A 13,634-nucleotide genomic window follows, 5' to 3' on the forward strand; every position below is an offset into this window, starting at 1 on the left:
GGTCTTTACTGAGTGTTAACAACGGGATCCGACAAAAGTTTGAAAAGTTTTATTTTCTATAGGATGTAGATGAACCTCTAAGACCTGCTGGAGAAGAAGTTTTCAGATGAACTTTCTAAGCTGCTTTATAACATTTAAAACTCAAAGGACACTTGATAGTTTGTTCACATTTTTTTCATTTATTATTTTTTATCTCGAGGGTTTATCTTCTTTAAAATGAACAAAAAAAACATTGAATCACTTTCCAATAAAAGTGTGTTTTCTGAGTCTAGACCAAAAAACGACTGATAACAAAACAATAAATACTCCATGAAGCGCTGAAGCAGACGGCAGATTCCCGTTTCTGCTGATATCAATGAGAAGACGTCAACAGTGTGTAAACCTGGTAACTGATGCAGTCGGGCTGTGGCCTCCACCCCGACGGAGGAAGGAGCTGATCAACGGTTTCAACTATCAGTTAAAATAAAATGGAGCCAAGACTGATCATGACTGAGATTTATTCTAATACCCGTAAAACAGGTAATATAAGTTAAAAAAAGACAAACAAACAAACTGTTGTAAAATTAACCGAAGAATTAAAAAAAAAAGGATAAATTTAGGACGCCTTGGTGATGGAAGGAGGAGGTTCATGAGAGGAGAGGAGTACTGGGGGAGGATGGCTTCTTCTGCACCTCGTCCTTATTCTATATCGTCTTCACTCAGACTCTGTGCGCTGACGATACGCTGCAGGATGGAAAGAAGAACAAATACTCAGAGCTCTTATTTCATCCTGATGAAGAAACTCATGAACAAACGGAGAAACGTAGAGAAAGAAGATGTTTTGATGCTGCATGGACGTGGTTAAGGTTCATGTCAGACCTAAAATAAGTAACTGATAAAGATCAGACTGAAGCCTGATAGAAATACGATAAATAAATAATAAAATGCCTGAACTGGCCCCGATACCGATCAGGACGGTTCCTTAAATGACAAGGTTTCAATATGATTAATAAAAACCTCGTCTCATTCATCTTCTGGAACCTCTGGTCCTGTGAAGGGTCATGGGGGTCTGGAGTCTATCCCAGCTGTCATTGGTCTAGAGGGGGGGTCCACCCTGGACAGGTCTCCAGTCTATCCCGGCTGTCATTGGTCTAGAGGGGGGTCCACCCTGGACAGGTCTCCAGTCTATCTCAGCTGTCATTGGTCTAGAGGGGGGGTCCACCCTGGACAGGTCTCCAGTCTATCTCGGCTGTCATTGGTCTAGAGGGGGGTCCACCCTGGACAGGTCTCCAGTCTATCTCGGCTGTCATTGGTCTAGAGGGGGGTCCACCCTGGACAGGTCTCCAGTCTATCCCAGCTGTCATTGGTCTAGAGGGGGGGTCCACCCTGGACAGGTCTCTAGTCTATCCCAGCTGTCATTGGTCTAGAGGGGGGGTCCACCCTGGACAGGTCTCCAGTCTATCCCGGCTGTCATTGGTCTAGAGGGGGGGTCCACCCTGGACAGGTCTCCAGTCTATCCCGGCTGTCATTGGTCTAGAGGGGGGGTCCACCCTGGACAGGTCTCCAGTCTATCCCGGCTGTCATTGGTCTAGAGGGGGGGTCCACCCTGGACAGGTCTCCAGTCTATCCCGGCTGTCATTGGTCTAGAGGGGGGGTCCACCCTGGACAGGTCTCCAGTCTATCCCGGCTGTCATTGGTCTAGAGGGGGGGTCCACCCTGGACAGGTCTCCAGTCTATCCCAGCTGTCATTGGTCTAGAGGGGGGGTCCACCCTGGACAGGTCTCCAGTCTATCCCAGGGCTAACACAGAGAGACAGAATCACCAATGAACCTAACCAGCATGTCTTTGGACGGTGGGAGGAAGCTGGAGAACCTGGAGAGAACCCACGCAGACACAGGGAGAACATGCAGACTACACACAGAAAGGAACCAGTCGGCCTGGATTAGAACCCAGAACCCTCTGGTTGGGAGGCATCAGTGATGACCACCTCTCCACTGAGCCCTCAATCCTCGTCTCAAATTCTCTTTTACAACTTCCTACGTCCTGTCGTTAGAAATCTTGCAGCGACCTCGTGAGACAAGTTTTTCACGACAAATCAGGTGAGACCACGATTAGTCGACGTGTGAGGGAGATCTAAAACATGACAGAACCTCCAACAGTGAGAGATAAACCAGTTCTAGGTTTACATGTCCTACCTGACTGATGCTGGGCAGTTTGGTGAGCAGCATCTGGAAGACGGGGGGAGGCAGTGTCTGCTGCAGAACCTGCAGCAGCTGCTGAGGCTGACCACACACCGCTATGGCGTTGGTCAGGTGGTCGACTCCTTTCTCATAGTCTCCTGTAGACGGACACAGAACGATTAATAACATCTAGGGTTCGTTTCAGGTTTAACTGACTCTGTTGTTGAGATCACAGATAACACCTGAGCTCTCTCTGTGTTGTGTAATTTGTGAGTGGAGTCGGTTTTACCTTGAGCCAGAAGCTCCTCCCCCAACTGGATCTCCTCCAGGAAGAACTTCTGAACGGCTTCAGCGTCCTTCAGGTCTGGAAGCTGCAAAACCATGAAAACGTTTCAGACTAAAGAAGTTGATCTGAGACCGATGCCCTCCACGTCTCCACGTCTGATCAAAGTCAGAGTGTTGTAACGTACAGGTAGCTTTACACTCTGTCAGTGATCACTCACCTTGGCCATTCCTGCCCTCTCCTTAGCTACCTTCTGCTTTCTTCTCCCTGTGACAAAAACACAAAGACAACAAATTATAACCATCAACCTTTTCCAGCAGCTAAAACAACAACCATGTGTTTGTCTTAACTTTCAGAAACTTTAAAGAAGATAAACATTATCCTGCACCAAGTGTTTCTACAAGTTCTCCTCTGCTCTCAGGTGAAAGTCTCACTCTTCATTTAACCTGTCGTCTATAATCTCCCTCCAGCTGGAGGCCCAGCCGTCAGGACATGAAGCTGTTGTTGTGTAACTGATTTACGACTGAGTCTTTGCTGCAGGTAAGAATGAACACGGTGTCATGTACTCTGGATTCATCAGTCTGATCTTTTAACGCACGTTTATGGAAGTATGAGGCCACAAAGAAGATGTCTAAAGATTCTAAAGATTTCTAAAACAAGACGTATAATAGTCTGAGGAACCATGGTGTGATGGACAAAGACACTGCTCTCCAAGAAGAACATTTCTAAACATCATGAGGACAAGACAGAAGACTATTGGGAAAATATTTAGAGCAGAACGACTATACAAACCTGAGCTTCTGTTTTCAATGATTTATTTAATTTTTAAAACCAGACTGGACTGAAAAATCCTTGTGTGGAAGGAAGTAGCTACCAACACTTTAAAGAGTTTATCCTTTATTTACAGATTTAAGACTTTATTCGTGTGGCCTATTTACAGTTTGGGAACATTTGTTAAATAAATATATATATATATATATATATAGTTAGATGTCAAATTAAAACGGGTATTTAAATCTTAGCTAAACACATATATGACTATCATAGCTGTCAAGAAGCTAGTTCAGGTTAACAAAAGTTAATAAATTGTTTAATAACGCTTTAACCCGTTGCGTCAGAGGCGGTACCTTTGCGCAAGCGCAGTTTGGATTACCGTATCTCCGACAGAGTGCGCGCTATCGGAAGGTTTCTGAATGCTGAGACGTTGCGCTTTACAGACTCTACAGTTATTACGGTAATGTCACCTGCGCCTCTCTTAGAAGGTTATTAGACTCTTATATCATGAAGTAAATTGTAAATAACTGACAGATATTAAACGTTTCAGGTATTCTGGGAAAAGTGGAGACAAAGCACTGCCTCACAGGACATTTCTGACCTTTTTATAATCAATATATATATATATATATATATATATATATATATATATATAAATCCAGGCGGACATTTTGAAGCTCAGGTGATACATGGTTATAAAACGCTCAATCAACAATGAACCGATTTTATCGCAGCACCTTGTGAACAGTTCTTAAACCTCTGGCTCGGTGTTATTTAGACAAACTGGAGGTTTATTAACGAGGCGTTAAAATGTCTGACATTAGAAGTTCAGCATCAGATCTTCATCAAACAGATCTAAACAGGTCCTGCAACTGAGCCGAGCCGAGCCGAACCGAGCCGAACAGAACCTCATCACCGGACCTGCTCCAAGCTCACAGGCCTGTAGTAGGAAGGCGAGGAAGAGGAGGAAGAGGAGGAAGAAGCGAAGAGGTCAACACTCACGTTCCCGCAGCCTGTTCTTGAAGTTGGGGTCACTCCGTCGTTTCCTGTCGAAATAGATGCAGTAACCGACAAACAGAGCCCCGCACACCCCCGCGGCTATCGCGCTCGTCCTGCCGCCCATCATAGCTCCGGAAGGACGGGTCGGTTCTGGAAGGTTTTACGGTTAATCTGGGATTTTCTCCCCGACGGTCGGATTCTGTCAGGCGGCTGGCGGAGCGGCTCAGGGCAAGAAGGACCCGTTAGGCCCCCGCTCTCTGACTGACAGGTAGTAGCCGCATGAAGGCGCCTGACTGGAAATGTGAAATTTAAAAAATAAAAAAGGAATACGGATCGTTTTGCTCAGTTATTGTAGCTGCAAACGAACTAATGGTGAGTAGCTTCAAATGTAAAGTTATATTAAAAAATATTATATTTATATAAGCGATAGAAACTGAGACTTTTCTCAGAAACATAACGAACTACCGACTACTGAATAAACTGTGATGGGGAGTTTTACAAAATACACAAGATTTAGAAACATCATTAATACACGTTTTAAGAAACTGGTTGTGTATGGTTTTATTGTTGACCAGATATTTGTTAGAACAGATCCAAGTTTTTCCCCAGTTACTGTTCTTAAAATGACGATTCCAGTGATGTTTGTTACGAGAGGTTGCAAGAAAGAATTTATTATTACACTTGTTATCTTTAATACAGATGCCATTGTTAGGACATCCAGCTTGGAGCCATGTTTTCTTCTTAAATATTATTGTTTTATATGGAAAGTTTGACATTCATAAATATAAATGTAAATATCCACCAGTTTAAGAATGAAATGAGAATATATTTTGAAACATTACAGTTTTTCTCAGTTGCTAAAACACTAAAATCCATTGGCTGAAGAAAGTTCTCAGTTGCTTGAACTCATTAAGCTAACTGTTCAGTCTGTTGTCAATACCTTAAACCATTTCACATGGTTTCGCAAAACTCTAAACACATTCTCATTCTTAAAACACATTCTGCACTCTAATGCACATGTCATCCATACTGGTAAACACAAGTGGCAACAATTACATATAAAGAGAGCAGAAATGTCATTGATTGAACACAATCAGTCAAAACTGATTTCACTTCTTTCAAATGATGTGACAACCAATATAAGCCAGTTCAGAGAGCAAACAGGTTGTTGAAGGTGGGAATGAGAAAGTGTGAGAATGGACAGAAGAATTTATGTGAGAGGACGAGGACGAGTGCATATGCGAGGTGGAGGACGAGGAGAAAGAGGAGGAGGGCAAGAAAGAGAAAGAGGAGGACGAAGAGGAAGAGGAAGACAAAGAGTGGAAATATCCGATGAAATTCGAGCAACAATCATAGACCATGTTGTTGGCTGTATATGGTACAATAAACAAATTGTATGGCCCTGAACATTGTGCTTTCCATTTGTTTTCAGTACTGACTGCTCAATAGATTTCGACTGGTTACAGGTTCATATCATCAAAGAACAAGAATTACAGTATCACAGAGATAAAGTTTTTGAGATGCAGGGTACAGCACTGTAAAAATAAGGGTACAAGAAGGAGGAAGAACAAAAAAAATGCAAAGAGCAAAACAGTAATTTCTGATCAATTTTGAGCTTTTTGTATAATGACAGAAACATATGAAATTTGTTTTGAGATTAAAAATGTACTTCTCCCTGAGAACTATATGTTTTGAACAATGTGTTTTCTATTTTTTGGTGTATTGTTTACTGACTGCTTGATAGTGTATGTCATTTTGAGCAATTTGTTTATTATTTGAGAGCAGTGTTTGATTTTGGGCACAGGTAAAACTGTTTTGAGGCCAAAGTTTCATTTTGCAAGAGGAGTCAGAGGATTTGTAAATCGTGCTTGAAGCTGAGGTTTTGTGTTTAAGGTTTTGAGAAAATGGAGCAAGGTTTCAGAAATTGTGTTTTAGCAATTGAGAAAAACTGTAAAAGGACAATTACATCAAAAAGCTATCCTGATGAAGCTATTCTCTTTTTAACTTCAAACAGTGGAGACAGGTCTGGAGACAAGGAGGAGCTGAGGAGGGGACAGCACCATGTGGGACGAGCTGAGGGAGTGTAAAGACTCCTACAGGAGGAAGCTGGAGGCCAGAGAACATGAGGGAGGTGTTGTCAGGAATGAAGGATATAACGGGCTGGGGGGGAGAGGCAGGCTGTCTGAAGGCAACATGTCTGAAGGCAACATGGAGCGTGTGAACGAGCTTAACACCTTCAACAGGTTTAGCTCTGACTCCTCTACCCTTCCCCCCCGGTCATGTCCTGTCTGGTGTAGGAGCCCCACAGGGCACTGTGCTTTCTCCGTTCCTGTTCACCTTATACACCACTGACTTCCAGCACAACTCAGAGTCACGTCACAAAAATGTTCTGATGAGTCTGCAGTTGTAGGATGTATAAGTGCTGGACGGGATGATAGATACATGTCACATGCACAGTTATACATACAATGCACAGTGAAATGTATTCAGGAGGAGGAATATAAAGGACTAGTGGACGGATCTGTGGGGTGGGCTGGAAGGAATCAGCTGCTGCTCAACGTAGACAAGACCAAAGAGATGGTGATGGACTTCAGGAGGAAGGGAACAGCTCCTCTGCCCCTCAGCATCCTGGGTAGGGATGTGGAGAAGGTGGAGGATTACAAATACCTGGGAGTGACCATCGACAACAGACTGAACTGGAGGACCAAACAAGGAAGCAGTGTGTACAAGAAGAGCCTAAACCACACAACTCTTTAAATGCCTTGTGACATTTGTTTTGTCCTTTATTGACAGCAGGTGTAGAACATAAGATGGATACGATTTTAGATAAGGTTTGTCACGTTTAGTTATACATAATACAACACACAATAAGGCCATTAGTCTATAAACACTATAATGAGCCGTTATGGAGCCGAAAGAGCCGATTCTTCTTCAGGAGCTGTGGTAACTGAGGTGGTTCTCAGAAAAGACTCATCACTAGTTTAAACATTAACAAAGTTTATTATCTACGGATCCATACTAGTTATTGTTTTACCATGAATACAGCTTCAATAAACGCGTCTTATAACAGATATAATTCACTACTAAAAAGGAATTCATGTCTTTATCTTGAGAGGTTGTGTGGCCCTTAAAAGGACCTTTGTGTTGTCTGATGAAGGAGTTGGTAGTTTAACCTCCGAAGCCGTACAGAGTACGTCCCTGCCTCTTGAGAGCATAGACCACGTCCATGGCCGTCACCGTCTTCCTCTTGGCGTGCTCGGTGTAGGTGACGGCATCACGGATCACGTTCTCCAGGAAGACCTTCAACACACCGCGGGTCTCCTCGTAGATCAGACCGGAGATACGCTTGACTCCACCACGGCGAGCCAGACGGCGGATAGCGGGTTTAGTGATTCCCTGGATGTTATCACGGAGAACTTTCCGGTGACGCTTGGCGCCTCCTTTACCGAGTCCTTTCCCGCCTTTTCCTCTTCCACTCATTGTTACTGTTCAGATGATTTCTGTCCAATAATGTCTCTGCTGGACTCACAGCTGGGTTTATAGTGTAACTGAGGACGTGATAGAAGACAGAGACTCAACGTCCCGATGAACCAAGACAACGTCACTCTCTTAAAGGGACCGCGTCCTTAACGGAAACGCTTCCAATACAACTGTTGAATCAAAACACCTAAAATATGGTTTTTATTTGTTATTCTATTTTTAATTCAGTCATCACCAATGACACATTTAATTTCAGAGGCTACAGTCTCAGAGTGTGAAATAGGGTGAAACTTCTTGGGGCAGATGTTCTGTTGTTTTGTAGAAAAGGCATGTTGGTGCTGCTCTGTTTACTGGTTGTGGACAGTGTCTTGGCTTTCTGGATGTCTTCTTTATTTAATGTCAGTCCACACTATTGACGGTTTGTGCTGGGACTTCCTTTACTGGGATGTTTACTGGTATACAGACACCTATACTCAGCCCTTGGTCATGTCTTTGCATCCTTTACACATGTAACCGTGTGTTTTCTCTGCGTTGTGTTCAATAACGATGACATGGGAAACAGATCCTGAGTTTCTGGTCTTCTTTTACTGGCTGATCTCCGTGTATAGTCAGAACATCTTTTTTTTCTTTATCTAACTCTCAGGTTAAATATTGATATGGTATATTGAAGATATAGTGTTAAAGCAACACAGTTTTAACTTCTGTCCCCAAGAAGTTTCAACCTCATTCACACCTTGACACTGGAACCTCTGATGGACAAGAGTCGTTAGAGAACCATTCATAGGAAAGAGGACAGGGACAAAACAGTCCCCCCTCCACTACAGGTAAGTACCCAGTCGTTAATGATAATTAGCTGCACCAGTTTCTGGTTATTAACATAACAAGCAAGTTTCAGGAGGAGTTCCTATTTAAACCTCAGACTTCCCACCAGTCCCCTTGAACTGAAGAAGCTACTCAAAGTCCAGATGCCTTTTTTGAACCTTCGCAGACACCATTAAACAACAACAAATCAACTATTTGAAACCGCAGGCCTCACACAGGACAACTTGGACATAATATCCAGCAGAATTCAACAGTCTGTGGGCCTTAACACAAGATATAATAAACTTTCAAAGGTTAAAACCGTCAAACGTGACAAAATAGCACTTACGTCCGTGTATATTCTGAAGATGCCAAACACGTCCCGGGAACGTCGTCCACACACACACACACACACAGGCAGGAGATAAAACCACAACACCATCTTTTTTTTTAGCAGGTTTTAGCAATTATTTATTTGTAAAGATTTATTCCACCACCACACTGTATATACGTAATGCCTTTATATGTCTCTCTCTATATATTATAAGTCGTCATTGTTTTGTATATATTTTTTTTTTTTGCCAAATTCCTGCGCTACTGTCACAAGGTAATTTCCCATACATGCGATCAATAACCATGCCTTGTCTTATGAGGACATTGTCTTGTCTGCATCAGATTACACACTTCATGCTCAGTCCCTTGTATTGTACTTGTCCTATGTCTTCATGTAGCCCCACGGTCCTGGAGGAACAGCCTCTCATTTTACCTTCATGCATAGTAACATAAGACCTCTACTAGAAAGTATGGATTTATTTCCCCAAGATATTTCTCTATCAATATAAAAAAGACACCGTCACTGCCATGTCACATTACTTCCTGACAGATTTTAACTTCAGCAGAACAAGAGTTTAATCGCCCTAGTTAACAAGGCTGTATGACAAATAGAGGTCATCCTGCATTTCACCAGTTCATACTATTGTTGTGCACCTGGATGAGTTATAAATACGAGACATATCTAGAGGGTTATATTTATACAGGTATATAATGTGTGTTTAGATGTAGCCTGTCCTTTTTAAAAATGTGTGGAGAGAACTGAGGAACATCTTAAATAAAGCCTCACTAAATCATCAATTAAAATCAGTCTCAGAATTACATACAATAATTAAATTTCTATAATCCTCTAAACATTTGAAAATTAGTAAAGTTTATACGAGTTATTAAATAATGTACAGTGAGAGGAATAAAGTCCTGAGCAGAGGGAGGTGGCTCTTAAAAGAGCCGTTGTGGTTCGTGGAGCAGCAGATACTCTAAGCTCTCTCTCCGCGGATGCGCCGGGCCAGCTGGATGTCTTTGGGCATGATGGTGACCCTCTTGGCGTGGATGGCGCACAGGTTGGTGTCCTCGAACAGACCGACCAGGTAAGCCTCGCTGGCCTCCTGCAGAGCCATGACGGCGGAGCTCTGGAAGCGCAGGTCGGTCTTGAAGTCCTGAGCGATCTCCCTGACCAGGCGCTGGAAGGGAAGCTTGCGGATCAGCAGCTCGGTGGATTTCTGGTAGCGACGGATCTCCCTCAGAGCCACGGTACCGGGCCTGTAACGGTGAGGCTTCTTCACGCCGCCGGTGGCCGGGGCGCTCTTACGGGCAGCCTTGGTGGCCAGCTGCTTCCTGGGGGCTTTGCCTCCGGTGGATTTACGGGCGGTCTGCTTGGTTCTAGCCATCCTTAGAACTTGTTTCTCTTTCAACAGGAGAAAAGTGTGATAACCAGGAGAGAGCCGCTCTTCTTAAACGGTGGGACCGGCGGTGAAACGGTGACGCTGCTTCGGACCTCCGGCTCCTGATTGGTGAGCGGCTCTTCCTGGAGCTCAGCGCCGCCTCTAGAGGAGCCTCCTCCCGCCACAATGTGCGCTGATCATTGGCCGAAAGTCGGTTCAAAAAGTCCGCTAAACCCGAGAGAGATCCGCCCTCTGCTGCTCTGCTGGAAGCTGTTCTGGTTGTTTCTCAGGAACCGTCACCGCTGTGGGTGGACTGACATATAAAGGAGGCTTTCTGCTGCTGGAGACACATGTTCGCTGAGTCTCGACTCTAGAAAACACATCAGTAACAATGAGTGGCCGCGGAAAAACCGGAGGCAAAGCCAGAGCTAAGGCCAAGACCCGCTCGTCCCGGGCAGGACTCCAGTTCCCAGTCGGCCGTGTCCACAGGCTGCTGCGTAAAGGTAACTATGCGGAGCGTGTCGGTGCCGGAGCCCCCGTCTACCTGGCGGCGGTGCTGGAGTACCTGACCGCTGAGATCCTGGAGTTGGCTGGAAACGCCGCCCGCGACAACAAGAAGACCAGGATCATCCCCCGTCACCTGCAGCTGGCCGTCCGTAACGCAGGCATGCAAACTCCTCACCTTTCGGCGAAATTCGCCGTTTTCAGTCCGAATTGGGTGACCTATGTGATTCGTGCAAATCCGAGGAGAAAATATATTTTTTTTGGGGGGGGGGGGGGGGGGGGTAGCCTACTTGTTGACTTTTATTTTAATATATTTTAATAATAATTATAATAATATAATGTTCTATATACCGTATATCCTCTAATATTGGCCTGTATTCCATTAGCGGCCGGGTCTCCAACATTGGCCGGTCTCGCTGTCAGCGGAGGTAAATAAAGGCCGGTCTCTAATAGCGGTCGGGGCTATTATTAGAACCATCTCGGCGGGTCAGGGTTTCGGCGGCACGGTGTGGGAGGATCCCCTCAGCGGGACCTCTCCCCGGCGTCGGCCGGCCCCCGCCGGGCGCATTTCCTCCGTGGCGGCGCGCGGCCTGTAAGTGCTCGGGGCGAAGGTGGCTCGTCGGCTCCGGCCGCGAGCTTTACAGCGACGCCCCGCATCTCACCTCACCGCTTCCCTGGGGTCGTGGAATCAGTGCTCACTGCGCCCTCTCTCCGTGCGGGGAGGGACGGGTCCCTCTCGCTCCCGGCGCGACTGCCGACCTGCAGCGGACTCACTGTCCTCAGTGCGCTCCGACCGCGTCGCGCCGCTCATTTGTTGTTTGTTCTGTATGCATACCATGTTATGGTAACTGTACTTTTTTAATAAATGAACCTAGTATTTTATAGGTTCAAATAGAAACAAAATCTTGTTTTTATTAATTCTACTCGTAGTTCGTTTTGCTCAAATAGAAATTGAGGCCTGCCTCTAATTCTGGCCTCCTTCCAATAAAGGCCTGGACCACTATGCGCTTGAGTCAAATAAAGGCCCGGGCCTGTATTAGAGGAAATACGGTATATATAACCGCTGACAAGGGAGAAGCAAAAGAAGACGTTCAGACGCCGGAAATCTCTCTGTTTTTCACGGCCCCAGAGTTGAATCCTCGTTCCGTCTCATGAATGAGATTATTGACGGAAGAAGTGGAAACATGAAAATTGGCACATTCAACTCCATTCAGACAGTGAAATATGCCCTTCAGGCCCGAGGAAAAACAGCCATTGAGCTGTTCAGGCTTCAGTTTTTTTTTTGGTAAAAATTAGTGAATTTGTAGTCTGTTGTCTTTGTAAATCTCTGTTTACCAAGCGGAGGGGGGGGGGGGGGGGGGGGGTTCGTGGCCATTTCCCTCTTCGCGCACTCTTCTCACCTTTTTGACCCCTGACCAGTTTGCATGCCTGGTAACGACGAGGAGCTCAACAAGCTGCTCGGTGGAGTCACCATCGCCCAGGGTGGTGTGCTGCCCAACATCCAGGCTGTGCTCCTGCCCAAGAAGACCGAGAAGCCCGCTAAGAAGTAAACCTGCTGCAGCGTTTACAACAAACCAAAGGCTCTTTTAAGAGCCACACACTACTTCTCTAAGGGCTATTATTACTGTTATAGAGGATAAAACACTTCTAGTGGTTGAATAAACTACATTTATATGTAGCAGATAATTTACTGAAGCTGGCTTCATGGTAAAACTACATCTAGTCAATCCTCTAACATTACAAAGGCCACAAGCTTTATATCAACATTTATTCTCCATCTGTACAATAATAATCTTTAAATGCAATGAGTCAAAGGGGTTTTTATTGTCATTTCAACTATTTAAAGCACATAGTGAGATGAGAGGATGTTCCTCCAGGACTGTGGAGTGTAAAATGTACGTGTGCCAGCTGATGCAGACGGTACAATGCAATAAATGCTTCTCTCTGTTGACCTAAACGGATTCAATTTTATTTATATAGCATCAATAACAATACAAATCACCTCAAGACGCTTTACAAAAACCCGGCCTGAAACCTCCAGAGCAGCCTGAAGGAGACGGTGGCAGGAAAAACTCCCTTTTAACAGGAAGAAACCTCGAGCAGAACCAGAACCAGAACCCAGCTCATATGGAGGAACCCATCTGCCTAAGGCCAGCCGGGTACAGACAGAAGAAAGAGAGAAGAGAACAGCAAGATAAACATACATCTGTCATAGATACACATATCTGACTAAAGTGTACATGTGGAATCTGATGATACAAACTGATGATGTTACATGACAGTTTGAAAATGTAAGAGGAATCATAGGCAGGTTAGAGAACTGTTCATTCAGGTAGGTTTGATTCCCATTCATTCTCTATAATAGCGCTAAACCATTGTGGCGCTGTTCTGCCGTTTGTTGAGAGAGGCACCCATGAACACACACTTACAGTTGTACAGGTACATTTCGTGCTATTACACGTTTGCTAGTATTGAAACATGTAAAAAATAGATTTTAAGCAGAAGGTCAAATTTAAAAGTGGTTACATACTTCATATAATATTACAATATTGGACAAGAAATAAGCTGAAGCAGCTTAGTTGAAGTTGAAGCTGTTGCTGTTTGTATTTGATTTTAGTTTAACTGTTGTCAGTCTGAACCTTTGTTGTTAATGTTGACATCAGCCTTCATGTCTACATAATATCACTATTACTGTATTTTCAGCAGGATGGGTGAGGGGCATAACAAGGACAACCTACTGTCCTCTGATGTATGCGCTCAGTTTTCCTGAGGTCCAGTCTCTTCTAACCTTTGAGGCTAGTCGGTGAACTGAAGATGACCAGCTGGTTGGCTTTGGGTCCCGGGCCAAGAACACTTGGAAGGACATATGGGACAGCAGAGCTGATGGACATGCAGACTTCATCTTAGGGAAGAGCTGTGTCC

At 44.6% G+C, this 13,634-nt stretch overlaps 4 protein-coding genes across 4 annotated transcripts; 1 reads left to right on the forward strand and 3 right to left on the reverse strand.

Annotated features, from left to right (window-relative positions):
* Positions 1 to 21: 21 nt before the first annotated feature.
* tomm20b (translocase of outer mitochondrial membrane 20b) lies at positions 22 to 4,468 on the reverse strand. Its single transcript, XM_084563663.1, has 5 exons — positions 4,219 to 4,468; positions 2,663 to 2,709; positions 2,449 to 2,530; positions 2,175 to 2,317; positions 22 to 723 (listed from the first exon to the last, which is right to left on the reverse strand). Exons 1-5 carry the CDS (start codon positions 4,340 to 4,342, stop codon positions 679 to 681), a joined length of 441 nt encoding a protein of 146 aa, XP_084419789.1. The 5' UTR covers positions 4,343 to 4,468; the 3' UTR covers positions 22 to 678.
* A 2,276-nt stretch (positions 4,469 to 6,744) lies between these two features.
* On the reverse strand, positions 6,745 to 7,698 carry LOC311507829 (histone H4). Its single transcript, XM_084572352.1, has one exon. It carries the CDS (start codon positions 7,693 to 7,695, stop codon positions 7,384 to 7,386), a length of 312 nt encoding a protein of 103 aa, XP_084428478.1. The 5' UTR covers positions 7,696 to 7,698; the 3' UTR covers positions 6,745 to 7,383.
* A 2,025-nt stretch (positions 7,699 to 9,723) lies between these two features.
* On the reverse strand, positions 9,724 to 10,247 carry LOC311497393 (histone H3.2). Its single transcript, XM_084557680.1, has one exon. The coding sequence runs from the start codon at positions 10,212 to 10,214 to the stop codon at positions 9,804 to 9,806; it is 411 nt and encodes a 136-aa protein (XP_084413806.1). The 5' UTR covers positions 10,215 to 10,247; the 3' UTR covers positions 9,724 to 9,803.
* A 352-nt stretch (positions 10,248 to 10,599) lies between these two features.
* LOC311497313 (histone H2A-like) lies at positions 10,600 to 12,664 on the forward strand (the record flags this gene model as incomplete). The annotated part of the gene is made up of 2 exons (XM_084557577.1): positions 10,600 to 10,864; positions 12,132 to 12,664. The coding sequence occupies 2 exons, from the start codon at positions 10,600 to 10,602 to the stop codon at positions 12,260 to 12,262; spliced, it is 396 nt and encodes a 131-aa protein (XP_084413703.1). The 3' UTR covers positions 12,263 to 12,664.
* Between the last annotated feature and the right edge of the window lie 970 nt (positions 12,665 to 13,634).

The sequence above is a fragment of the Chelon labrosus genome, assembly GCF_963514085.1.
Source record: "Chelon labrosus genome assembly, chromosome: 2".
In the NCBI taxonomy this organism is placed as follows: Eukaryota; Metazoa; Chordata; class Actinopteri; order Mugiliformes; family Mugilidae; genus Chelon; species Chelon labrosus.

What these genes read in the sequence shown, in the direction of transcription:
- tomm20b (XM_084563663.1), bottom strand. Translation starts at nt 4,342, where the DNA reads ATGATGGGCGGCAGGACGAGCGCGATAGCCGCGGGGGTGTGCGGGGCT. An exon ending in GGAGGAGCTTCTGGCTCAAG is followed by an intron (nt 2,318 to 2,448) that starts GTAAAACCGACT and finishes GTCCGTCTACAG; the next exon opens with GAGACTATGAGAAAGGAGTC. An exon ending in AACTGCCCAGCATCAGTCAG is followed by an intron (nt 724 to 2,174) that starts GTAGGACATGTA and finishes TCCATCCTGCAG; the next exon opens with CGTATCGTCAGCGCACAGAG.
- LOC311507829 (XM_084572352.1), bottom strand. Translation starts at nt 7,695, where the DNA reads ATGAGTGGAAGAGGAAAAGGCGGGAAAGGACTCGGTAAAGGAGGCGCC.
- LOC311497393 (XM_084557680.1), bottom strand. Translation starts at nt 10,214, where the DNA reads ATGGCTAGAACCAAGCAGACCGCCCGTAAATCCACCGGAGGCAAAGCC.